Source organism: Huiozyma naganishii, chromosome 6, assembly GCF_000348985.1.
Source record: "Huiozyma naganishii CBS 8797 chromosome 6, complete genome".
NCBI lineage: Eukaryota > Fungi > Ascomycota > Saccharomycetes > Saccharomycetales > Saccharomycetaceae > Huiozyma > Huiozyma naganishii.
Window position 1 is genome coordinate 707405 of NC_035927.1, and position 24215 is coordinate 731619.

Sequence of the window (24215 nt, forward strand, 5' to 3'; positions counted from 1 at the left end):
TATATATATATAGGTGTGTGTGTGTGTGTGGATGTGTTTGCCGTTGTAGGTGCTTGGACACTCCCTCACATTGTCCTTTTCTCGGAAGCAAGACTTCAGACATATAACAAGTTCGCCATGTATAAACAACGGACTGCTGGACTTTTGTGGTTGTTTGCAGCACTGCTCCATGTGGCACTAGCGCTGGATATAACCTCCGATACCACCATCTCTGTGAGCACGACTTTCACGGAAGCCGTTGTAATTCACCCCGGTGCAACGTTGACGTTGGATAATGGTGCGGATTTCATTTTCCAGGACGACTTGACCGTCAGCGGGACACTCGTTGCTAACCTTGCAGATCCCGCCGGTAGTTTGAGTCTCTCATCGGACCATTCCTTGAATGTTCTTACCTCGGGGGAAATGACAATCCAATCTGTTGGGAACATTAATTTGGAGGTGGACCAATTCCATAATTCCGGTACCATCTATTTAACAGGGTTGGAGTCGGCAAGGACAGTTACACCGGTCACCATTTCAGGTTCATCGGTGTTCATCAACGATGGTACAATCGATATAGGAAGTCAGGAAACTGAAAACACATTATTGGAGGTTCACATCGGGGATGGTTCTTCTTCAGTACCATTAGTGAACAACGGGAGAATCACATCGAACGGTGTGTCCTCTTTAGTCAATGGTGCTTCTGTCGATGGGACAACTGGGAAGAGGATTTGGCTAAGGACTCCTTGTACAGGAACTGGGTCCGTTGAAGTAACAAACGGCATTGTTATTATCAACCCTGGTCAAAATGGGGATATCACACTGAGGGATTCAGCATTGTATCTGTTCAACGGCGGGGAAACAAATATCGGTGTTCACGGGCTAGATAGCACCCTGATCGCGTACGTGGACAAATCAGGTTCAGATTTGGACAGCTTGCAGGCCACGTTGGAAGGTAATACTATTCAATTGGGGTTCCCGGGCCCAACAGGTCTAATTCAAGATCTGGACAATACAATAAGTGTATGTGACATTAAAAGGGAGCTCGTCAGTTACACCGTTTATCAGGATGCTGATCTCACTATACAATTGCCGGGCGTCACATTCAGGGGGACTTTTGACGCTGTGCCGGATCCAGTCACAACAACCAGCGTACACACTAATGGACAGACCGTCATAGAGACCAGCTCATACTACACAACACCAGTGAATGGAACATGCATGATCGAAACCACAGTGCTTGCATCGACTGTACCAGTATCGAGCAGCAGTAGCAGCAGTAGCAGCAGCAGCAGCAGCAGCAGCAGCAGCAGCAGCAGCAGTAGTAGTGTGAGCTCGAGTCACCACTCTTCCAGTTTAACCTCAAGCGTGTCCCTGTCCTCTCAAAGCTCGTTGATGAGTAGCGCAACAACATCTTCAAGCGTTCAATCCTCAGCTACTTCAACTTCCTCCTCTCCCTCGGTGGTTTCCTCAAGGGAGAGGTCTCGCTCTGAAAGCATCCCATCTTCAAGTGCATCTGGTACACAAACGACAAGCTCATCTGGTACACAAACAACAAGCACAACACTAGCTGGTAGCGGTAGTTTGCTGCCTTCAAAACATAGCTCCGGCTATGCCAACAGCACTACTCCAGAAACCTCGCCACATCCACCAACTACGACCAAAACGGAAACTGCAAGTAAAAAACCTACTGAAGGTCCTTCTACGTCAGTCAAGAGATCAAGGACAGTTAGTGGAGCACACACGGGGCAGGAGACTCATACCACTGTGACCACACATCAATATAATACAGTAACGTCTACCGTTGTTGTATGCGACTGTATAATGACAAAGTCTAATGGGGAGCATGTCTCCACCCACACGACGTTCCCAGTAGACGCTCCGCCAACAGGGATGTCCGGTGCATCGTATACTACTACAGTGGTGATCACGTCTCCCAAGAAAACCGCTAGAGAGAGTGGCCATATTGTGACAACCAGAACTGGGACCAAAACAAAAGGGGGTGATCAACAAGTGGACCCTACTGTTCTCTTGGAGACAAAGCCGACAGTCGAAGCAAGGACAAGTGCTGGAGTTTCGAATATTGGTTCCTCAACTGTTGGCATTTCGACGTACAAGGGGAGTGGGTCTAGTGTAAAACCCATGTTTGGATTCATAATGGCCATTTTGATGACCACTTTTTTGTGAACTGAAACACAACTTTGAATTTGTTTGTTTGTATTAAACTCGTTGGTATTTTCAAGTTCGTAGATACCCAAGACATAGCAGCTTGTAAATACTGCTTTCTCTTTTTACTTCTTTCTTAATTATTGTTTCGTTTTGTCCTAGTCACAAGTCTTGAGAAACACATGCCTAATTTATATTTTTACTTGTCAAAAGTGAAAAACAAGCTGTGCTTGAGGAAAAACCGTAGTTACCAACAGACACCCGTTTTTGTGACTTTGAAAAGAGTGTAATATTGACAGAACCCAAACCCGTTTAACCCTTAGTGGATTGGTCTTCAGACAGCCGTCTAATCATCCAATCATTGGTAAGGAAGTGTATGGGGCCCGCACCTTACGCCCTTTTAGGATGTCAGTTTTATGTGATCTCGATGTGGTTATTTATACGCCAAAAATGGGGTCAACGCGGAAGTATGCGATGCTTACCTTTTCCCGGCGTTTTATGCGTTGACCGCCTCAACAGAAAGAGAAGTAAAAATAAAAAAATCATGGGTTTGGCTCCTTCATACAAACACCCTAAGTCCTTTGTTGTAATGACATATTCTGCCCCAGAGAGGGAACTTTTGGGAGATTCTGTAAGCAAGGACAGACATGAATAATGATTTTCTTCGAAGAGGCTATCCTAATGAACAAATGTGTTTCTTTGCAGTACTTTCAACGTACCAATAGCATACGTCTACTGTTGTTGTATGCAACTGCACTATGACGACGTCTAATGGAGGGTATGTCTCTACCCATTCGACGTTCCCAACATATTCAGGGATATCTGGGATATCACTTTCTGTAAAGAGAGTAAACATTCCGTGACGGCCAGAGCTGGGACACTACTGAAGGAGGTAATCAAAAAGTGAGTTCGATTGTTAACATTTTCAAGTATGAGGAGAGCATATCTAACGGGAAATCCACGAGCGAACATGCATAGTGGCCCTTTTGCTGCTTTCTTTTTCGGTGAGTCTCGAAACTGAGAGCGGAACCTCAAAAAAGCACGTGATTTTTATCTTATTATTTTGGGAAGAAAGGAGAGGGTGTGGCTAAACCTTAAGAGATGTTTGCCAAATCCTTGCGACTGGTCCTCCGACTTCCCAGCCAACAAACATAAGAATTTTGGTGCAACCACTGTCTCCTACGCGTTTTAACGGGTCTCGGGCCAACCGATCTTGTTGGATATTGGAAATCCGGCTTTCGTACAATGTTACATTGCTTATCGTCATATAAAAGGTGAAAACAATTCATCGATAGTTTATGTAAATCGCCTATATAATGCGTATACGGGGGAGAGGCTTCCGACGTTCGGCACAGACCGTCTGCTGGAAGACCCTGCCACACCTCAAACATGCGTAGTACAGCATCATTCTTAGCTCCCAGCAGATCTCGATCTCAACTGCGGGAGAATTTGCAGATGGCCGCATTGGGAAGTGAATCGATCAGATTAGGAGAGGGTTTGTTGTTGAAAATTTTTTTATCTCAATACGGAAGCGCGTGCTGAGTGATTTTTTCGAGAGTTCTGTGTGTCAAGAGACGAAACGGAAGGCGAAATGGGAAGAGAATGTCTCTGTTCCGTCCCGCCTTCTGCACACAGGGTTGCATTACGCTATCTTGCATTTTTTTGGTCCAAAACGGGCGCGATCGGGGAATCCTGTGAATAAGCGCAGGCATGGGACAACAGTTCCGTTCAACGACATTCTCCCAATGGGCAAATGTTTTCCGAAGCTTGCTGGTTGCTCTGCGGTTATGTTAGCGAGGAATAGCGATTCGCGTGTTTCTCTTTTCGAAAATTTTTTTCAAAAATAGTAGATAACTAAGTTCCAGTATCTTTTCGAATCTTGCGGTCTTGGAAGAAGAAGAAGAAGAAGAAGAAGAAGAAGAAGAAGAAGAAGAAGAACAACAACAACAACAACAACAACAACAACAGAAAGTCAGACTAACGAATATGTACATTCGAAGGGTCAGATATTTGCTGTTTTTGTTTGTAGCATTGGCCAGAATTGGTACTGCTCTAGTGATTAGCACTGATACAACCCTGACTGGTAGTCAAACTTTCAGTGATCCCGTTACAGTAGAGAAGGGAGCAACTTTGACATTGGAATCTGGCTCTCTATATTTGTTTAAGAGTGACTTGACTGTATACGGTTCTTTAAATATCGACCTTAGTGACTCGCAAAATGGGCTTTCACTGTCGACTACTTCTTCCTTCATCAATACAGGAAATATCAGTATTCATGTTGTCGGAACCGTTCTCATGGACGTGAAGACTTTCCATAATTCTGGTACACTCTATCTAACAGGAACGGTTACAAATAGCAACACTTCACCCTTGACCATGGGAGGATCACAGAGCTTTATCAACGACGGGATAATCGATATAGGTAGTCATGAAACAGAAAACACATCGATGGAAGTTCATTTGGGGGATGGTTCTACTTCAGTACCAATGGTGAACAACGGGAAAATCATAGTCAGTGGAATTTCGCCCTTGGTTAAAGGTTTGTCCGTCGACGGGACAGAGGGCAAGAAAATATGGTTTACGAGACCTATTGAAGGAACCGGGTCCGTGGATATAACAAACAGTACTCTTATCCTCAACCCAGGCCAATATTCCCCTGATCAAGATGTTACATTGCATGATTCTGCGATATTTTTATCCAGTTCTGGTGTTACCACTATAAGTGTTCACGGATTGAAAAACTCGGCGGTCGCCTACTCAGATAAAATGTTTGTAGATCCCACTACCATGTCAACTACTCTCGTAAACAATACGTTTTCTATCATTTTCTCAGATGCATCAGCACATATTATTGATCTAGACCATGCAATAACGGTATGTGATGAAAATAGTGGGCAAGTTAACTACACTATTTACCAGGGTGGTTATCTTGTAGTGAACATGTTGGGCACAGTTTTCACTGGGGCTATTACATCTATACCAAAACCAAAATCTCAAACGACCGTCCTTCCTGATGGTCACACTGTAAAAGAGACTAGCTCATACTACACGACACCAGTGGACGGGACATGCGTGATAAAAACTACAGTAAATACAACAACTCTGCCGCCATCGACTACCAGCAGAGTTATGTCATCAAGCAAGCACTCTTCCAGGTTGAGCTCAAGCGTACTATCATCTTCTCACAGCTCATTGTCAAGCAGCACAATGGGATCCTCAAGCAAGTTTCGCTCTTTACAGATATCCTCGAAGAGCAGGACAACGCTTTCGTCAAGTATATTCCTTTCTCGGTCAGACACGTCATCGAGCGTGTCTGGGCAGGTATCCTTGTCCAGCGCTCCGGTTTCGTCTGGTTCCGCTGCGGTGTCCGGTGAGGAGAGATCAAGAAGCAAGACGGTGTCTTCTGCGAGTGCAAGCCAGAGCGCTGCCTCATCGAGGGGCTCGAAGTCAGCCACGTCATCGAGCGTGTCAAGACGGGTTTCCTCGTCCAGCGCTCCATCGAGCGTGTCTGGGCCGGTTTCCTCGTCCCGTGCTCCATCGAGCGTGTCTGGGCCGGTTTCCTCGTCCCGTGCTCCATCGAGCGTGTCTGGGCAGGTATCCTTGTCCAGCGCTCCGGTTTCGTCTGGTTCCGCTGCGGTGTCCGGTGAGGAGAGATCAAGAAGCAAGACGGTGTCTTCTGCGAGTGCAAGCCAGAGCGCTGCCTCATCGAGGGGCTCGAAGTCAGCCACGTCATCGAGCGTGTCTGTGCCGGTTTCCTCGTCCAGCGCTCCATCGAGCGTGTCTGGGCCGGTTTCCTCGTCCAGCGCTCCATCGAGCGTGTCTGGGCCGGTTTCCTCGTCCAGCGCTCCATCGAGCGTGTCTGGGCCGGTTTCCTCGTCCAGCGCTCCATCGAGCGTATCTGTGCCGGTATCCTTGTCCAGCGCTCCGGTTTCGTCTGGTTCCGCTGCGGTGTCCGGTGAGGAGAGATCAAGAAGCAAGACGGTGTCTTCTGCGAGTGCAAGCCAGAGCGCTGCCTCATCGAGGGGCTCGAAGTCAGCCACGTCATCGAGCGTGTCAAGACGGGTTCTTTCGTCGAGCGCTCCATCGAGCGTGTCTGTGCCGGTTTCCTCGTCCAGCGCTCCATCGAGCGTGTCTGGGCCGGTTTCCTCGTCCCGTGCTCCATCGAGCGTGTCTGGGCCGGTTTCCTCGTCCAGCGCTCCATCGAGCGTATCTGTGCCGGTATCCTTGTCCAGCGCTCCGGTTTCGTCTGGTTCCGCTGCGGTGTCCGGTGAGGAGAGATCAAGAAGCAAGACGGTGTCTTCTGCGAGTGCAAGCCAGAGCGCTGCCTCATCGAGGGGCTCGAAGTCAGCCACGTCATCGAGCGTGTCAAGACGGGTTCTTTCGTCCAGTGCTCCATCGAGCGTGTCTGGGCCGGTTTCCTCGTCCAGCGCTCCATCGAGCGTGTCTGGGCCGGTTTCCTCGTCCAGCGCTCCATCGAGCGTATCTGTGCCGGTATCCTTGTCCAGCGCTCCGGTTTCGTCTGGTTCCGCTGCGGTGTCCGGTGAGGAGAGATCAAGAAGCAAGACGGTGTCTTCTGCGAGTGCAAGCCAGAGCGCTGCCTCATCGAGGGGCTCGAAGTCAGCCACGTCATCGAGCGTGTCAAGACGGGTTCTTTCGTCCAGCGCTCCATCGAGCGTGTCTGTGCCGGTTTCCTCGTCCAGCGCTCCATCGAGCGTATCTGTGCCGGTTTCCTTGTCCAGCGCTCCGGTTTCGTCTGGTTCCGCTGCGGTGTCCGGTGAGGAGAGATCAAGAAGCAAGACGGTGTCTTCTGCGAGTGCAAGCCAGAGCGATGTATCGTTTTACGGTACCCAATCAGCTTCCTTATCAATATCGTTAGAATCCGACAGCCAATCAGTTGATCATCGTTCATCTATCACTGCTGTTGCACCTGGAGAGAGATCCAGAAAAGTCACTTTCTCATCATCGAAGGAAGCAGGGCGTGCGTCATCTTCGACCCATTCGATCAGCTCCTCTCTTGCCGTCGTGTCTCCTGAGGAAAGATCAAGGACCAGGACTGAACCTGAGGCATCATCCGAAACATTCACTTCTAAATCTATTCCGGGTGCTGACACGTCAGGAACTTCCATTGTTGAATCCACAACCCTACCTGGCAGTCTGTCAACTTCACATGTCTCCCACGATACCCAAATAGCTACAGGTCCTGTCGTTACATCTACGTCATCAGCTCTGGTCAAATCTATAGATGCATCATTTCGTAAAAGGACTGTGTCTTCTTTCTCAGGAACTAGTGTTTCTACGCCTCCAATGCAAAGCCCTCGATACGGCAACAGTACGGTGCCAAGATCTTCGAGGAGCTATCCAGCTACAGTTCTAACCGGAGCTGGAAGCGAGACAGCTATCGTAAGATCCAAGACAACCACTAGACTATCTGAGTCATATACGAGACAAGTGCCACAGTCAACCGAGGGTCCACAGATAAGTACTGTGACCGCACATCAATACACTACAATCGAGTCTACCGTTGTTGTATGCGACTGTATAATGACGAAGTCTAATGGGGAGTACGTCTCTACCCATACGACATTCCCAGTAGACTCTCCGCCTACAGGGTTGTCCGGTGCATCGTATACTACTACAGTTGTAATCGCCACTCCTAAGAAGAGTGCTACAGGTGATGGGCGTACCAGTACCGTTCAGAATCCGGGTTCTGTGAATGCACAAACATCAAAGGAGATAGTTTCAAACACTAATGTTGCAGAACTTCCTGAAAGCACAACAACCTCAGCTAGGAGAATAACAACCCGCAATGTGCCCATTTATGAAGGTACAGGGTCAGTATTCCAGTCCAGAAATTCACTGGTAACCATGTTTGTCCTAATCATTTTAAGTGTTTTATAAATGAACACTGAAGGATACCGCTTATATGCTCCTCATTTTTGTATATAAATGATATACCACTGTTTTTTTGTATACTATATAAGAAGAAAAGGCTTTAGCTTTCTAAGATGTTGATCAACGATGTTTTCCATAGTCTATATTGATAAGTGAGTAACTATGTGCTTGCTTTCTTCTATATTGTACATTAGTATACAAGACTAAGTGAGAGTGGAATCTTTTCTCTTTGTATACAGTTTTCCATCTCATTATCGTCTAGGATGATATACATCCAGATTATAATTTAACAACAGGGGCAGCCATCACCGTCGTAAACAACAAAAGTTTGTTACACGACATTCACCCATCGACAACGAAGATCTCAATAGCGTCGAGTGCTAACCACAACATACCGTTTACCCATGAAGGTATCGTTATCCTCCGTTTGTCCGATGACTCGACTATCAGGATCTTGGCATTCTATGCTCCAACCATGACGAACAATTTGCTCAGCATGCACGATTTAGAACAAAACGGCCTGTGCCTGGACACAAGAATGAACATTTTGTATTCCACGAACCAGACCGCCAAAGCACATGTTATTATGCATGACTCGTTCCGCTGGCTATCTTTCCGTCATATAGTCTTCCCACCCAATGTCCCACCAGAAACGGTCAATTCTCTCCTCACAAAACGCGCTTATCCATAGACTACTTGGTCATATCAATGTTCAGTCGCTTTACAAATCCATTAAGAATAAAACATTCCAACACCTCGAACTTTCCGACATCGACTGGGGCAACCTAGCTCAGTTCCAATGTGTGGACTGCCTACAAGGCAAAAGTCGTCAACACTCACATATCGTTGGTTCCAGGGTTAAACATCAAGAAAAATATTCCAACTTTGAATACCTACACTCCGATTTACTCGGACCGATTTCTTCTCCAAGCACGAACACCAAAGCGTGGTTCATCTCATTTACTGATGAAACCACCAGATACCGTTGGGTCTACAAAATAACTGACAAGCGTGACACTACCATCCTACATATCCTAAAATCATTGATTGGCTACATCCGCAATCAATTCAAAGGAAATGTACTGGCTTTCCAATTCGACCGGGGCAGTGAGTTTACGAACAACATCGTCCGCACCTATCTCGCTGAAAACGGTATATCCACATTATACACCTCCGTAGGTGACCATCAATCAAACGGTGTAGCCGAACGTCTCAACCTAACGTTGATGAACGACTGCCGCACTCTGCTGAAAACTACCAATTTACCTTACCACTTATGGTTCTACGCTGTCCAATTTGCTACTCTGCTCAGAAACTCAGTTTACAACGACACATTACAATCTTCTGCTCGTGCCAAGGCTGGTCTACCCGGAATTGATGTCAAAAGCATCCTTCCATTTGGTCAACCTGTCATCGCGCACTTCACGAAGCTTAAAACGAAATTAAGATACAGAGGTGAACAAGGATTTGCACTCGTCCCATCAGATAACTCCTGCGGATACCATATCTACATACCCAAGACCGGTGCGGTGGTTGACAGCACTAACTATGCTGTTATTCGATCAAATATCCAAATAAATTCCAAAGAAGACTACGATGACACCATATTTGATGATGTTATCGATAAACTAACCGATGCTGCTGCCCAGACCACTTCTGACTTCGATGATGAAATGTTATCACCTCATCAGCCAACTGAAACAACAACGTTGCCCACTTTTCCAGATAGTAATGCTGCTATGCCATTGGATCCTCATATCCTTCCTACCGACACGGACACCCTTAGGGTGGTACCTCCTGCGCGCAATTTACCGGATGATGATCCTGACGCTACTGATATTGAACCCATCACCAATGAGGACCCTTTAAATGAGCTCGATGAAAACATCAACATCGATCCTCAATTACTAGCAATTAACCATGATGTTCCATCTACTGAGCAAACATCACCTTCTGACGCTACCACCGACCATACGTCGCCTAGTTCCACTTTGGGTGGTAGATTAAATGAGGAACAATCCGCTCTCCTATCAAGGATCAAAAGAAAAAGAATAGAAAATCAGGATGATGAAAGTGAAACTGAGGACGACCCAAAGGATGCAAAGAAACACAAGTTTAGCATCAACTATACTCAGGTAATTAAAACGATAACAAATAATGTAAACACGAAGAACAGATCGATATTTTACCATCAAGCCATACAATACAACAGGAATGTGGAGGAAAATAAACTGTTCACAGAGGCATACAATAAAGAAGTCAATCAGCTGAAAAAGATGAATACCTGGGAAGAGAATGCAATAGATATCTCCGACGTCCCAAAGCAAAACGTTATAAACGCTATGTTCATTTTCACGGTTACGAGAGACGGAACACACAAGTGCAGGTTTGTGGCACGAGGTGACCAACAAGACCCGTTAACATTCCAGCAAGACCTAAAGTCCAATACCATTCATCATTACGCCCTGATGAGTGCATTAGCTATGTCCCTTGACAACGGTTATCAGATTATCCAAATGGATATTTCTTCTGCTTACTTGTATGCAGATCTAAAGGAAGATCTATACATTCGAACACCCCCACATTATGGAATGTCGAATAAAGTGTTCAAGCCCAAAAAATCATTGTATGGGCTGAAACAATCTGGCGCCAACTGGTACCAAAAAATTAAGGAATTTCTAATAACAAATTGTCAACTTAAGGAAGTACCAGGATGGCTATGTGTATTCCACAAGGAAGAAGACGGTAAAATAATTATAATATGTCTATTCGTGGACGACATGATAACCATGACTAATAGTAATGAATACGCCACATCTACTATACTAACTATCAAGGAGAAATTTGACACTAAATTTATAAACGACGGTATAGGGAGTGAAGAAATAAGCTACGATATTTTAGGAATAGAAATAAAATACAAAAGAAACCATTACATGAAATTAGGCATGGAAACAAGCCTATCCAAGAAGTTACCAGAATTGGGAATAAATCTACAAACAAAAAGAAAAGTTCCTGGTACACCCCACGAAATCGTGAACGAAGACAAGGACTTGGAAGTGACTCAAGAAGAGTACAAGAAAAAAATTAAATGGATGCAGAAAATGATAGGTCTAGCGTCATATGTTGCTTACAAATACAGATTCGATCTCCTCTNNNAGTACGTGAACACATTGGCAAGATACACATTGTATCCATCTAACCAGGTAATAAGTCTGACAAAACAGTTAATACAATACTTATGGTGCACAAAGGAAAAACAATTACTCTGGAAAAAGTCTGAATTCCAAGAGTTTGACACCAACTACTTATCGGCTATAACAGACGCGTCCCTTGCTAACCAAAAAAATTTAAAATCCCAATTTGGAAATATCTACCTACTAAACGGAAAAATTATAGGAGCAAAATCTTCCAAATCAACACTGACTTGTACATCCTCCACTGAAGCTGAACTATTTGCTGTGACAGAATCAATCCCACGATTACAAAACATAAGATTACTCATAGAAACCATATCTAACCTCCAAGTGAAATGCCTGATCATAAACTATAATATGCCATGCATTACATCTATCAAAGAAGGAGATACTTCGATGGTAAAAGGTAAATTCTACGGAACAAAGTTACTAAGAACAAAAGAAGAAATCGACAATAATAACTTAAACATAGAATACATTAACACGAAGAAGAATATTGCCGATGTGCTAACGAAACCTTTACCTGTTGCAGACTTTCAAAGAATATCTAAGATGATAGTAGATTAAGCTATGACGATATGGGTGGTATGTTGAATATAGAAAATGACCATTATAGGGGTGATAAGATATCATCATAGGCATAAACATTATATGAAACGAGAGTGATGCGTGGCAACTATGAAATGTATGACAATATTGCCACGAGGAAGTTAATATGTCGCACTATGAAACATGATCATATTCTGAGAATATCCGGGAAATTCTCATATATATAAAGACTAGTGATATCCATAGTATCGGTCTCTATCTTCCTGATCATACAGAAGAGACCATCGAACCTTATACTTGTATAGTATAACTAAGAAGTCAATTTATCTAAGTCATCTCACATACTCTACTTAAAATGGATAGTCACGGCGAGAAAGACAATATCCAACACTTATCACCCCTTTAATAGTCATTTTCTCTATTTAATAATAATTCATCAAAGCTTGTGTTGTATATGGTAAGAATCAGAGCTCATGGAAACCTTAATCACAATTGAAGCGAAAATTGAACAAACGCAAATGATATTCCATGAATGATAACATTTAGGTATAGGCAGTAATGTATTTAATTGCTACTGGCCATCCATGTATTACTTTTCGGGGGGCTACAAGAAGCTAATCTTTTTGTAGTTTCACAAATTCTATAACGAGAAAAATTCATAAATATCGGATCTCATATTGAGAAAATGGGCAACCTATTAAACAAATGCCTACATCATTTTGAAACCCTTTGCTTAATAACATCGGTAGGGCAAAGGGTCTTAAACTGAAAATATATGTAACTGACAAAATTAGATCAAATATTCGACTAATGTACGATGCATATCTTTTCCCTTGAATTTATCAATTACACGGAAACTCATTTATTCAATGGAAGCCCCAAATAAAGGGATAAATGTGAAGTGCAGTCTTCCACAGATTTGCTAGTCCATGTGGGATATACAATTACGTTGTTTTTCAATGTTCCCCGTCCAGTTAAGGGAAAATTATTTTAGAACGAAACACCGCAAACCAAGTTTCCCTCTCCAACACAAAAACAAACCGTGACAAAGTTGGACCATTGATGAATATATTCTATTTACAAGCTAGAAATGAATTGCGACTGCACATGTAGAAAGAATAAAGCAGTTAATTGTGTTCAAATCACCAAACACCCTTTTTGACACCAGGGAGCTCCCCTCTAAGAGACTTTTCTCTAAATTGTGTTCTACAAAGCCTGAAATCTGAGAGTACTGATCTCGCAGACCCGGATTCGACGCATCTGTTTTTCACCTGTGTCAATCTCGTGTAGTTTGGCATCATATTCAGCTTCAACTGTGCTTGCAGTCTTAGCTTCGCTGGCAAGAGCGTGTTGCGAGCCATAAACTTGAGTGCCTTTGTTGTTGTTTCGTTTTCCTGGAACTGCTGTCTTTTGAAGTTATCCCGGATAACCCGAGTGTTGAGAAACCCGGGTGGAAGTTTCGTCTTGATTGGAAATCGGAACTGACCCATTCTCTTTCACGTAAACCTTGTGTGTTAGTTCCCCTTGCGTCTAGACAACCACTGTACCTCCTAATGTCAATCACCGACGTCCATAGTGCCTCGTGTTAAAAGGGCTGTGAAAGAACTAACATTTCGATGTCAGCAAAATAGAAAGAGAAAAGGAAGTTTGCAGTCACGTGATTTTGGTGAAGTTATGACACCCCGTCGCACACAGTTGACTCAGCTTATCGGGCTCTCCTTCATAGAATCCGGTAGTACCACACTTCATATCCAAACGTATTTGTATTGCAATTATCGAGCTTTGTTGCAAAAGCGACCTTGTTTATGAGAAATACATTTCAAGAGTATTAACTCCGGCCTCTGCTAAGACGACAGCTCACAAACCGTGGTACGAGGGACTTGCTGAAGGGGAGGAGGAATATTTTTTGTAGTTTATGAACTTGGAAAGCTAATATCTATCAATTATATATTCCTCTGTGGAGCGTGGTTATTTCATCTAAATGTCGTAAGGTTCCTTAGGTAGGAAATGTCGTTATTCATTTGGCGACGTGTTCAACCAAGTCGACGACTCTGGTAGAGTAACCGTACTCGTTGTTGTACCAGGAAACCAATTTGACGAATCTTGGACCCAATTGGATACCGGCAGAAGCGTAGAAGATGGTAGAGTGTTGGCCACCAATGAAGTCAGAAGAGACGACAGCGTCCTCGGTGTAGCCGACAATACCCTTCAACTTACCCTCGGAGGCGTTTTTGAATGCCTTCTTGATTTCATCGTAGGTGGTGTCCTTGTTCAATTTAACGGTCAAGTCGACGACGGAGACATCGACGGTGGGGACTCTGAAGGCCATACCGGTCAACCTACCTTGCAACTGAGGCAAGACTTTACCGACAGCCTTGGCGGCACCCGTGGAGGATGGGATGATGTTACCGGAAGCTGTTCTACCACCTCTCCAGTCCTTGTGGGATGGACCGTCGACGGTCTTCTGGGTGGCGGTCATTAAGTGGACGGTGGTCATCAAACCTTCGTCGATACCGAAGTTTTCGTCCAAGACCATTGGGGCGAACCCGTTGGTGGTACAAGAGGCGTTGGAAACGATGGTTTGACCGTCGTACTTATCCTCGTTGACACCCATGCAGAACATTGGGGCGGTACCGGATGGGGCGGTGATGACAACCTTCTTGGCACCAGCGTCGATGTGCTTCTGGGCAGTGTCCAATTCCTTGAAGACACCAGTAGAGTCAACACAGATGTCAATCTTTAGGGAACCCCATTGCAGGCTGGATGGGTCTCTCGCTTGAAAACTGGCAATCTTGTGACCATCGACGATGATGTGCTTGTCATCGTGGGTGACTTTACTCTGGTATCTACCGTGCGTGGAGTCTTATTGCAACATGTAGGCAGCATAGTCGTTGGTGATGAATGGATCGTTGATGGCAACAACCTCGATATTCTCGCTGGACAAAGCGATTCTCAGAACTAATCTACCGATTCTACCGAAACCGTTAATAGCAAGTCTGACAGTCATTTTTGTTTGTATGTTCTTGTGATGTTGATCTTTTCCTGTTGGAACAGAAGTCTTGCAAAATGTAAGTCTCATTGCATAGGATCGGTCTTATATATTAGCTTTTTGAGGCAGCTGTCCCCCCTTCCACCATTGCAACAGCCGTGGAAGCCCAGGACGCAGCGGCGTCTCAGTTGCAGTTGGATCTGTCACCTTGCGAGTATTACAGTGTCATATGTTTCGAAACGGGGAAACTATCTAATCTCATGACACAAAACCGCGCGGAATTCAGTCGGTCGCACGTCATGAGACCTCTCCAGGCGTCGCCGGCGATATTCCACTACGCGACAGTCGATGATTCTATTGAATTATATTGAAGAGGGAAAATGGGGATTACTTACTGTTTGCCCTGCGCATCCTTGAGGTACTGGGCAAATTTGCTCGTCTCGTGAATACCACACTCGGTCTTCGTCTTGCCCTTCCAGCGGCCCGCTCTCTCGTCCTCTCCCTCTTTCACGGGCAACGTCGAGTGGTAGTCACCGATGGAGCGGTACCCGTACTGCAGCAGTTCGTTGCAGGGGACACCATTCTGCTTGATGTACTGCTCGACGGTTTTGAAGTCCCACAGCATGAGTGGGTTGATCTTGATGATGTGGTTCAACTCGTCGACCTCGACGTACTGCAGCGAGCTTCTCGAATCACCCTGTGACCGTCTTCTCCCAGTGAACACGGCAGCAACGTTCAAAGTCTTGTACGCGCGTGCGGCGGGCTCCACTTTTACGAGGAAATCGTACTTCACATCGTCACGCTCCCATAACAAGTCCCCCTGCAGTGCTGCAAACTCGGCCTCCGTCGAGGCACTCTGTGGCCGGAACACGTGTACGGTCTCCCCGAGCGGTGTATAATACTTCTTCTGTATGGTCTCAAGCAACTCGAGTGTTTGCGGAAAGTGGTGCAACGTGTCGATGAAGATGAGGGGCACGGGCGGTGTCCCCGCCGGGTTCTCATCCCTCAGTTTCTGCAACATGTCGATAGTCGCGAGCCCGGTCAGCCCGAACGCCGTAGTCTGGAACAACCCTGGGAACGTCACGATAGCCCAACGTAAAATCTCCTGCGGCGTCGCAAGCGTCCCCAAGTACTTGTTCCAATGCGCCAGTTGCTCGTCAGTGACCGTAGTCCCGTTATTCAAAGTGTAAACGCGACCAGTCATTCACAATCTGCTCTCACTCCCCTCTCCTCATTCCAAACACCAGAGAGCACTGTCCCAGCTCCAGAGCAGACCACTGCATCGCTTATATAACCAGCTACTACTACTACTTGCTTACCAAAGCCACAGTGCCTGCAACGTTCTCGAAGAACACTGTGGATCACGTGACATGACGCAGGATTGGTGCAGCCTGCGATAGATCAGAGCAGACTCACGACCATCCAGTCACTCACTTCACCACGTAGCGTATATCCCATCAGGAACCAGCAGCAGCGGGACAGGACAGCTCATCACCAGGGCCTTCCTCCCTTCAAGCTCTTAAACTGTGTAAAACGCTCTGCTTCAAAATAAGTGGAAAATTTCAGCGATGAGGTTCCGATGAGATGAGTAATTGGACCTGGGACCTGGTGCAGTTAGGGCAATTGAGCAGTCGTAACCGAGTCAATCGATGGGCGGAAAACACACTAAGATGAAAAAGTTGTCCACGAAGGAGAAACGGACGCAGGAGCTGCTGGCAGCGGACGCAGCGGTGTCCCTGGCGAGCCCGCTCTTAGAAATTTCTTTCCCCGATGAGCTGGCTGTACTCTTCTCCGTAGCAGCGCATCCGACGGAGAGCGTGCTGTACTTGGGGCTCGCCAATGGGTACGTGTATGCGTACCGGTACAAAGTGGTTCAAGGTAGACCGGTGGTGTCGCTGCAGCTTGGTACAGAGACTGCAGAGTGTTCCGTCATGTGGAGAACCCGCAGGCATAAGGGGTCTGTGAGGTGTCTCGCGCTCGACGCAGATGGGGACAAGTTGTACTCCATTGGGACAGATAGTGTTTTGAAAGTTGCCGACTCGAAGACGGGGAAAGTGCTGCAGAAGTGCGTGATTTCAGAAGGTGCTGGTGCTACGAAACTGGTCGTCACGGATAAAGTTGTGCTCGTTGGGATGGAGAGCGGGGAAGTGCTTGTGCTCTCCGTCGGGGATTTGACACAGAGGAACAAGATAACGCGGATCCATGAAGGTGACGCCATCAATGATATCTTCCATTTCGCAAAGAGGTCCATGTACAAATTTGTGTCCCTTGGGCAGACGACGCTCGCGTACTGGGACTGCAACATGGACGATACCAGGGAAAGGGAAAAGATCCGCATGAGCGACGACCAAGAGGACGAGATCCTCTGCGGTGCGTTCGTGGACGACCAAGTGGGGGACACTCTCGTGTGCGGGATGGGGGAAGGTATCCTTACCGTGTGGAAACCTGAGAAGAACGACCTCGAGGACCAGATGTCCCGTGTCAAAGTGTGCAAGAACGATAGCATAGATTGCATTGTACCAACGCTGCAGGACGACAACTGTGTCTGGTGTGGCTGTTCCGATGGGAAACTGTACAAAGTGGACGCCAAGAGGGGCAAAGTAGTAGAGACTCGTGTGCACGCCATTGCAGACGAATGTTCCTTCCTGGACCTGGACTGCGAGTACCACGTGGTATCCGGTAGCATGGAAAGCGTCAAGGTATGGGGGGAACCGCTAGAGGAGGAGCAGGAAGACTCCGGGAATTCCGAGAACTCCGATAGCTTCTCAGATTCATCAGATTCCTCCGATTCCTCCTCCGAGGAATTCACGGGAGAGCTCACTGGATTGTCCCGTGAGGAGCTAATCGCCGAACTGGACAAAGACATAGATGTCGAACCCGCGGAGACTCAAGAACCGAAGCAAAAGAAACAGAGGAGGCAAAAACAGGGCAGCAGTAACAACGAGAGCCACGGCATTACAAAGTTTGAGGGACTGTGAAACTGTCGATTGCCGCAGAGCGCATGCCCCATTAGCAGCATCAGTGTATATCAAAAGTAACACTACTACTGATACAGTATTATTATTATTATTTCTATTATTATTGTCATTAAATAATTTTGGAAAGAAATAAGAGGACGTTTAGAGGCAGCAGGAGTGTTTCCTGGTGATCCGTTTGACCCATCAGCGTGGCCTAACGATCTCTGCACCAGAATAATGAGACCCGTTGTATCAGTACGTTACTTTTCTTCTGAGGAGCGCGCCCCCCCACTCTAGGCCACCCAGGTTCCCAACACCCTTCATTCTTTTACTAACACAACGGCTGCACACACGTTGCTACTGCATGCTGCCCGCATTTTTACAGTCCGGCAAAGCCTGGTTTTGCACTGTACTGTCTGCGTTTGGTGTGGTGATCCTGTCAGTGATCGCACACCTGTTCAACACCAACCACGAGAGTTTCGTCGGGTCCATAAACGACCCTGAAGACGGCCCAGCGTATGTTCCCCTGCAATTTATAACCTGCGACTCCAATCCCTGTACAGAGGCAAGGAGTCAAATCTAAAAGCACCTCATCATTACTAACAATCCTACTTGCTCTTTATACAGTGTTGCCCGTACCGTTTCGCTTGCTGCCTTGGTGTACCTCCTGTTCCTTCTGTTCTGCGGGTTTCAAGCTTATCTGTCGACCAAGAAACCGTCAATTGAACTCCGCTAGACACAGCAGAGTTCCAAAGCGAGGTTCACCGCATCAAACACAATTTTTCCATCTACCTATATAAATGTATATGATATGTATTAATGCATACTTCGAACAGTAACTAATTGATATCAAACTGTAGACTTCTTGGATCCAGATAAAGCTGCCCGAACACACACGCTGTGTGAGAGCATACGAACCGTGGACAGTGGGAAATGCAGAGTCCTGACCTAGCATACCGGTCCGCGTACAACTACGAGCGGACTTTCTCACCGAGAGGGTCCCCGAGGTCCCCGACCAGAACATCCCCCGGCAGAACGTACGTCGTCTCTGAGGAGGACTACTTGTTGCTGATGGAGGTGAAAAGAGAGCGGGGGCTTGTGCGGGATGAACCTGCGACAGATGTATACGCGGAGAGATTGGAACGTTTGCAGAGGAGAGTGCTCAGTGGACTCGATCAGGTGGTGCTGCCTGAGCTACCGCCGAGATCCGTGGATGACCACTCTGAAAGGCCGTCTGTGCCCTCGAGGGACTCCAAACCGGTGTTATTGGAGCAACAACGGGCAATACAGAAACCAGCCCCCCCTATAGTACCGAGGAAACCTGTTGCAGTAGTGGAAAAGCTTGCGGAAGCGATCGAGAGTCCATTGGAGACAGGTTCGAAGGGATCGACCCCGCCAAAACTACCTCCAAAGAGGCAAACGTACCTTGGGGACCTGAAGGGGTCGAAAACTTTACCATCTGGGAGGACCTTTGCCGCCTCACCTCCAAATAAAGTACCTTTGGAGGCAGACTCTGCCACGCCGTCAGACAAGGGCAGACCCGAAACAAGCTCGAAGAGTGTGACGCCACCTCAAGTACCGCCCAAGAAGGCGGCTCTGAAGCGAGTTGTCACAGAAGATCTGATCGACCTTGGTCAAGATTCTATGGTGACTCCTAAGTCCGCACTGACCCCCCCAGCACACGACAGTCCGCCAGCGTCCTTCTTGGACTCAATGGCGAAGAACAAGTTGACCTCGAACAAACATCACGTACACAGTCGACAGAGCATACCCGCGCTGTCTCCCACGGGGAAGATAGTGGACGATAAAGCCGTGCCAGTAAACTACCTGGACTCGATTCAATTAAAGCCTACGGTGAGACAACCGGAGGGCACCACACAGCGCAGGACGAGCCTGCGAGCACCACAGCGTGAGAGTTTCATCCAATCTGCACTGCAGAAGGATAGCTTTACTGCGAAACCTCCATCACCTCCTAAGAAGCCCGTTTCGCTGCGCACTTCGACAGTGACGCAAAGCTCGCCCGAATTAGTTCACATCACAAAGGGCAGACCTAGAGGCCCCAAGAGGAAGCTACCCACGAGTCTTGTCTGACTGGGAGCGATGGACCAAAGTATACAGAGGTTCACAGCATATGTATCAGAACCTAATATCCCTCTATGTATCTATATAGTGAAGGCGAGGAATCGAGGCAGCGAGCTCATCTGGTAATTAATTGGACTCGTTCTGCGACTGGAAGAAGTTGACAGAGAGCAACTCGAGGTTGTTCTCCGCTGCCCACCTCTCAGCACCGCGGCATTTCTCTCCGTAGCCCCAGTAGTACCTATCAGCGATGCTCGTGAACTGCGTATGGTCTGTTTTAAGTTCCTTGAACAACAGGAACACGTACCGGTGCAGCCCTGTACCCTTTGGTGGACCGGGCCCAATGTAAGGCAGGACGTGGTCACCACCTGTAATGGCACCACCTTGTGGGGACGTAAACCGGATGCCCGTTTGCACCGCGTGGCAGATCTCAGACAGTCTTGGGTCGCTTCTGCTGGGTGCGTCCGGGTCCGTCACGACGAGGCAGTAACTGGCACCGGTGTCAAGGTCCTCGTTGGGCGTGTAGATGACGTGCAATGGGGCCGTCTTCGCTTCAGTGGGGGTCAATTCGTTGCCCATGGCGACGACGTTGCCGGGGCCGAACTCGACGTGTAGCTCGCCCTGCAAAGTGAATTGGGACCCGAGAGACGGGAAGCAGTCCTTCAGGACCTCGTGTTCCACTAAGGCGTCCATTCGTTTGTGCTATCCGGGGGAGTGTACGTCTGTGCGTTCGTGGTTCTTGAGGTAGGGCAGCACAGGTACACGGAACCGTGTAGTAAAGGTCCATGGCTATATATACTCACCGCTAGACGTTGCTGAGTCCTCTTCTTGAGGTGATGCCCGAGAACAATAATGAGTATATTCCCTCGGAAGTACACCTCCGGAGGCGGCTCGTACAGCACTCTGATCCTTCGAGGGCTTCCCGTCGCGACTGGAGATCCCCACAACACTTACCAACCATTGCTGCTACAGACTTAGAGGCCGTCACGACATGGATCTGGCAATGCCATGGCTGTTTTGTCGTTAGTGTAGTTGTTGGATCTGCGTCTCTTTTGAAGAATCAACTTTTGAAGCTCCTCTTCGTAGATGAGTGTCAGAAGGACCCGGTGGTAGTCCACGTAGTACTCAGTACCTGTTGCACTGTAAGGAGATGAGTTGCACGCAGAAGTTTCCCGATGCTCTCTTGGAGCTGATCCAGACGTCGAAGTACGTCCACCTGGCGACCGCCTCCCGGGACTGCATCCCCTCCGTATCCCTCATGAACTACATCTACGTCCCTCACACGCAGGCGTTTGGTGCCCACAGTGGTGACGCAGACACAAGGGACTACATCCTGTTCGCAACCTTCGACAACACGGAGAAGTACACAAACATCCTCGCGAACCCTGTGGTCTCGCTGTTGTTCCACGACTGGGTTGCCGCTAACAAGCTCTCCGTCCGGAAGTCCAGCACGGGGGCAGTGCTCGAGCCCACCAGGGAACACCCGAGCAAGCTGTTGAACCTGCTACAGCAGCTGAACCAGGCGGAGCTGAACGAGATCAGCGCGACCATCAGAGGCCACGCAACACCTATCGACCCACAATCGGAAGAGTCCGCTCACTACAAGCAGATTCTGCTTAAGGCGAACCCCGATGCCGAGGTGTTCATCACGGGGAAGAACACTGTGGTCGTCAAGGTGGTTATTGAGAGTGCCAAAGTCACAGACAACGAGAACAACACCAGTGTTTACAAGTAAGCCCCATGCGCTCGTTCGTACTTGCGCTTGTTACGTATGTATGTATGTAGGTATGTAGATGCAGGAAGCGATCAGTTACCTTCCTGGCCGAAATCTGCGGTGAACTGCTCCTGCTTCAGCAGATCCTGCTCGTTGACCGTGGGTCTCGTCGTCTTAATCGCCTTCAAGAAGTCCTTTATCGTCAACTGCGGCTCTAATAGTTCATCCGCCTCTATGTCGACCCAGCACATCTCCCTTGCGTCTGGGTCCCCCGGAGAGCATGGAGTGTACTGGTGCTGTGCTGCTGGGTCGTCGCTGACGTCCTTGAAATGTGTCGCCTGCTGGATTTTACGAATCGGCTGCATCAGGGCGTCCTTCACGACAACGGCGATGTCGCTACCGGAGTACCCGTCAGTGAGTTGCGCGAGCTGCGAGTAGTCCTGCTTCGTCAGCTCACACGGAGTGTCCCCCACGTTTATCTCGAACATCCGCACACGTGCCACAAGGTCCGGTAGAGGGATGTATATCCGCCGCTCAAACCGTCTTCTCACGGCGCTATCCAGCTGCCAGGGAATATTTGTCGCGCCGAGCACGAGAACACCTTGTGAGTCGTTCCCCACACCATTCATCTGCACAAGCAATTCCGTCTTAATACGACGCGAGGCCTCACTCTCACCTTCCCCACGCTGCCCGGTCAGTGCGTCCACTTCATCGATGAAAATGATCGAAGGTTTGTTCTCACGGGCAAGTTGGAAAAGCTGCTTCACAAGCTTCTCACTCTCACCCATCCACTTCGACACAAGGTCCGAAGATGAAACGGAGAAGAATGTAGAGTTCGATTCTGTCGCGACGGCCTTTGCCAAGTACGATTTACCGGTCCCCGGTGGTCCGTACAGCAGAATCCCACTCGTAGGTTTCCTGTTCCCACTGAACAGATGTGGGAATTTAACTGGTAGGATAACCGCCTCCTTCAGGGCCTCCTTGGCACCGTCCAGACCGGCCACATCGTCCCATTTCACGTTTGGCTTCGATGACAGAATCACACCGGACAGAGAGTTCCGCAGCTTCTCGTTTTCCGTGCTGTTTCCAGTGGCAGCAGCAGCAGTGACAGATTTACCACTGCCATCGAAGCCGTCCCCCCCAGCGGCGCCTCCTGGTGCGGCGTCCGCAGAACTGATGTGCTTCTTCAACTCCTCCGCTCGGTTCAAGTACTCCTTGAACTTCAACCGTATGAACTCCTTCGACTTCGGGTTCTTCTCGTACTTCAATGCCAGCATGAGGTAGTCCAAGCCGTTGTAGTACAGCCGGTACGCCTCGTCGTACTGCTGCGCGACATCTTTGTCCACAGCTTGCTGCACCAGTTGTATGCCCTTGTTCAAAAAATCGCCAGTACTCATCCCACCTCCACGGTATAAAACCGATTACCGTCTTGTAGGTAATAAACGAGTGTGACAGCAACCAATAAAGAGTCACTGAGGCTTTGGAGGGCTCCGTATCGCTATCTCCAGTAGGAGACTCTTTGGCTCTTGACGACAGGAAGAGTTTCGAGATCGAAGACGACGATGCGTTACCCGGGCACCGGGTACATGTCGACGGGACACCAACTGGGGTGCTTCAAGCCACCAAAGGGTCGCACCGATGTGCTACTGGCTTCGTCGAGCTGTGCCACTAGGAGGTGGACACCGGGTGTGTTTCTCTGAGTCCCGTTTTCTCTGGTTTGATGTCTCAATTGCTCGTTATTCCACGGTTATGCCATTTATGTGAACTCGGCTGGCCGTTTGCCAGATGGGTTCGTGTGAGGAAACCGTCTCTTCCGACTGTAGCCTTGAGTTCAATCCGGTTTGCGTGGGGCACACGCTCCAGTGGGAGAATAACATACAATGCTAAAACGAACACGACATTCCACACCTCACATAACTTGGGCCACCCCTCGCAGGTTTACCTTCTTGTCGCTAGTCGGATCTTTGCATAGACTCTGTAGTGGGAAGACTCTTGAATTTGTGGTAGTCGCTCATCAGCGGCGGATTTTCCACGAGATTGGACCTCCCGGGCTTGCTAGCCTGTTTCGTCCTGATCGGGGAGGAAGTCACCAGTGGCGCCACGGGCCTCTTTGGCGACGGTGGCAGTGTCTTCACTGTGTCCTTCTCCTGCTGCGCTGCGGGCGGTTGCAGGTTCTGGATCCGTCTTTTCGACTTCACGTACGTCGTGTCCACGTCTGCGTCGTCCAGCAGTTTCTGGTAGAGCGTGTTCTTCTCCCGCGCGTAACGCAGCTTATTGCGCGTGCTCACCAACTGCCGACGCAGACGCTCCATTTGGCCCTCTAAAACGGCGACCCTTGCAGAGGGATCCTCCAGATCTCCAAATATGTAACCCTTGATCCGGTCCCAGAGCGAACTCCGTCTCAGCACTCGGTCGTGTCGCGCATCTCTCAGATTCTTCGTGCGGCGTGTAGTCCTCGACCTTCTCATTGCACGTGCGTGTATATATGTATCTCTTTCGGTAGACGATCTCCTCGACGCTGCCCTGTTCTGCAAGTGCTGGTCCGTTGGCGCCTTCGAAGTCGTCAAATATTCTTGGCTTTGAATTTAATTCAAAAGACGCGTCACAAATTGCGACGCAGAGTGTTAATTGCTCTGGTGCAAGATCTGTTCGAGACCACGCATGGGATTGAGAGGCCAGGGAACACAACTTGA

At 48.0% G+C, this 24215-nt stretch overlaps 13 protein-coding genes across 13 annotated transcripts; 7 read left to right on the forward strand and 6 right to left on the reverse strand.

Moving 5' to 3' along the window:
- Positions 1–117: 117 nt before the first annotated feature.
- On the forward strand, positions 118–2166 carry KNAG0F03755 (uncharacterized protein; the record flags this gene model as incomplete). Its single annotated transcript, XM_022608827.1, has 1 exon — positions 118–2166. One exon carries the CDS (start codon positions 118–120, stop codon positions 2164–2166), a length of 2049 nt encoding a protein of 682 aa, XP_022465284.1.
- A 1965-nt stretch (positions 2167–4131) lies between these two features.
- Positions 4132–8043, forward strand: KNAG0F03760 (uncharacterized protein; the record flags this gene model as incomplete). Its single annotated transcript, XM_022608828.1, has 1 exon — positions 4132–8043. One exon carries the CDS (start codon positions 4132–4134, stop codon positions 8041–8043), a length of 3912 nt encoding a protein of 1303 aa, XP_022465285.1.
- Positions 8044–8512: 469 nt separating this feature from the next.
- On the forward strand, positions 8513–11801 carry KNAG0F03765 (uncharacterized protein; the record flags this gene model as incomplete). Its single annotated transcript, XM_022608829.1, is given in 2 exon segments — positions 8513–8685; positions 8687–11801. Coding segments are annotated over 2 exon segments (3288 nt in total).
- A 1124-nt stretch (positions 11802–12925) lies between these two features.
- On the reverse strand, positions 12926–13273 carry MRP2 (mitochondrial 37S ribosomal protein uS14m; the record flags this gene model as incomplete). The annotated part of the gene is made up of 1 exon (XM_022608831.1): positions 12926–13273. One exon carries the CDS (start codon positions 13271–13273, stop codon positions 12926–12928), a length of 348 nt encoding a protein of 115 aa, XP_022465287.1.
- A 527-nt stretch (positions 13274–13800) lies between these two features.
- KNAG0F03780 (type I glyceraldehyde-3-phosphate dehydrogenase) lies at positions 13801–14406 on the reverse strand (the record flags this gene model as incomplete). The annotated part of the gene is made up of 1 exon (XM_022608832.1): positions 13801–14406. The coding sequence occupies one exon, from the start codon at positions 14404–14406 to the stop codon at positions 13801–13803; it is 606 nt and encodes a 201-aa protein (XP_022465288.1).
- Positions 14407–15163: 757 nt separating this feature from the next.
- On the reverse strand, positions 15164–15976 carry MET16 (phosphoadenylyl-sulfate reductase (thioredoxin); the record flags this gene model as incomplete). The annotated part of the gene is made up of 1 exon (XM_022608833.1): positions 15164–15976. One exon carries the CDS (start codon positions 15974–15976, stop codon positions 15164–15166), a length of 813 nt encoding a protein of 270 aa, XP_022465289.1.
- A 466-nt stretch (positions 15977–16442) lies between these two features.
- On the forward strand, positions 16443–17750 carry JIP5 (Jip5p; the record flags this gene model as incomplete). Its single annotated transcript, XM_022608834.1, has 1 exon — positions 16443–17750. The coding sequence occupies one exon, from the start codon at positions 16443–16445 to the stop codon at positions 17748–17750; it is 1308 nt and encodes a 435-aa protein (XP_022465290.1).
- A 216-nt stretch (positions 17751–17966) lies between these two features.
- Positions 17967–18465, forward strand: KNAG0F03810 (uncharacterized protein; the record flags this gene model as incomplete). The annotated part of the gene is made up of 3 exons (XM_022608835.1): positions 17967–17984; positions 18115–18245; positions 18357–18465. The coding sequence occupies 3 exons, from the start codon at positions 17967–17969 to the stop codon at positions 18463–18465; spliced, it is 258 nt and encodes an 85-aa protein (XP_022465291.1).
- A 197-nt stretch (positions 18466–18662) lies between these two features.
- BSP1 (Bsp1p) lies at positions 18663–19820 on the forward strand (the record flags this gene model as incomplete). Its single annotated transcript, XM_022608836.1, has 1 exon — positions 18663–19820. One exon carries the CDS (start codon positions 18663–18665, stop codon positions 19818–19820), a length of 1158 nt encoding a protein of 385 aa, XP_022465292.1.
- A 117-nt stretch (positions 19821–19937) lies between these two features.
- KNAG0F03830 (YbhB/YbcL family Raf kinase inhibitor-like protein) lies at positions 19938–20501 on the reverse strand (the record flags this gene model as incomplete). Its single annotated transcript, XM_022608837.1, has 1 exon — positions 19938–20501. The coding sequence occupies one exon, from the start codon at positions 20499–20501 to the stop codon at positions 19938–19940; it is 564 nt and encodes a 187-aa protein (XP_022465293.1).
- Positions 20502–20958: 457 nt separating this feature from the next.
- Positions 20959–21543, forward strand: KNAG0F03840 (pyridoxal 5'-phosphate synthase; the record flags this gene model as incomplete). Its single annotated transcript, XM_022608838.1, has 1 exon — positions 20959–21543. The coding sequence occupies one exon, from the start codon at positions 20959–20961 to the stop codon at positions 21541–21543; it is 585 nt and encodes a 194-aa protein (XP_022465294.1).
- A 71-nt stretch (positions 21544–21614) lies between these two features.
- On the reverse strand, positions 21615–22919 carry VPS4 (AAA family ATPase VPS4; the record flags this gene model as incomplete). Its single annotated transcript, XM_022608839.1, has 1 exon — positions 21615–22919. The coding sequence occupies one exon, from the start codon at positions 22917–22919 to the stop codon at positions 21615–21617; it is 1305 nt and encodes a 434-aa protein (XP_022465295.1).
- A 555-nt stretch (positions 22920–23474) lies between these two features.
- On the reverse strand, positions 23475–23990 carry CSA1 (Csa1p; the record flags this gene model as incomplete). Its single annotated transcript, XM_022608840.1, has 1 exon — positions 23475–23990. The coding sequence occupies one exon, from the start codon at positions 23988–23990 to the stop codon at positions 23475–23477; it is 516 nt and encodes a 171-aa protein (XP_022465296.1).
- Between the last annotated feature and the right edge of the window lie 225 nt (positions 23991–24215).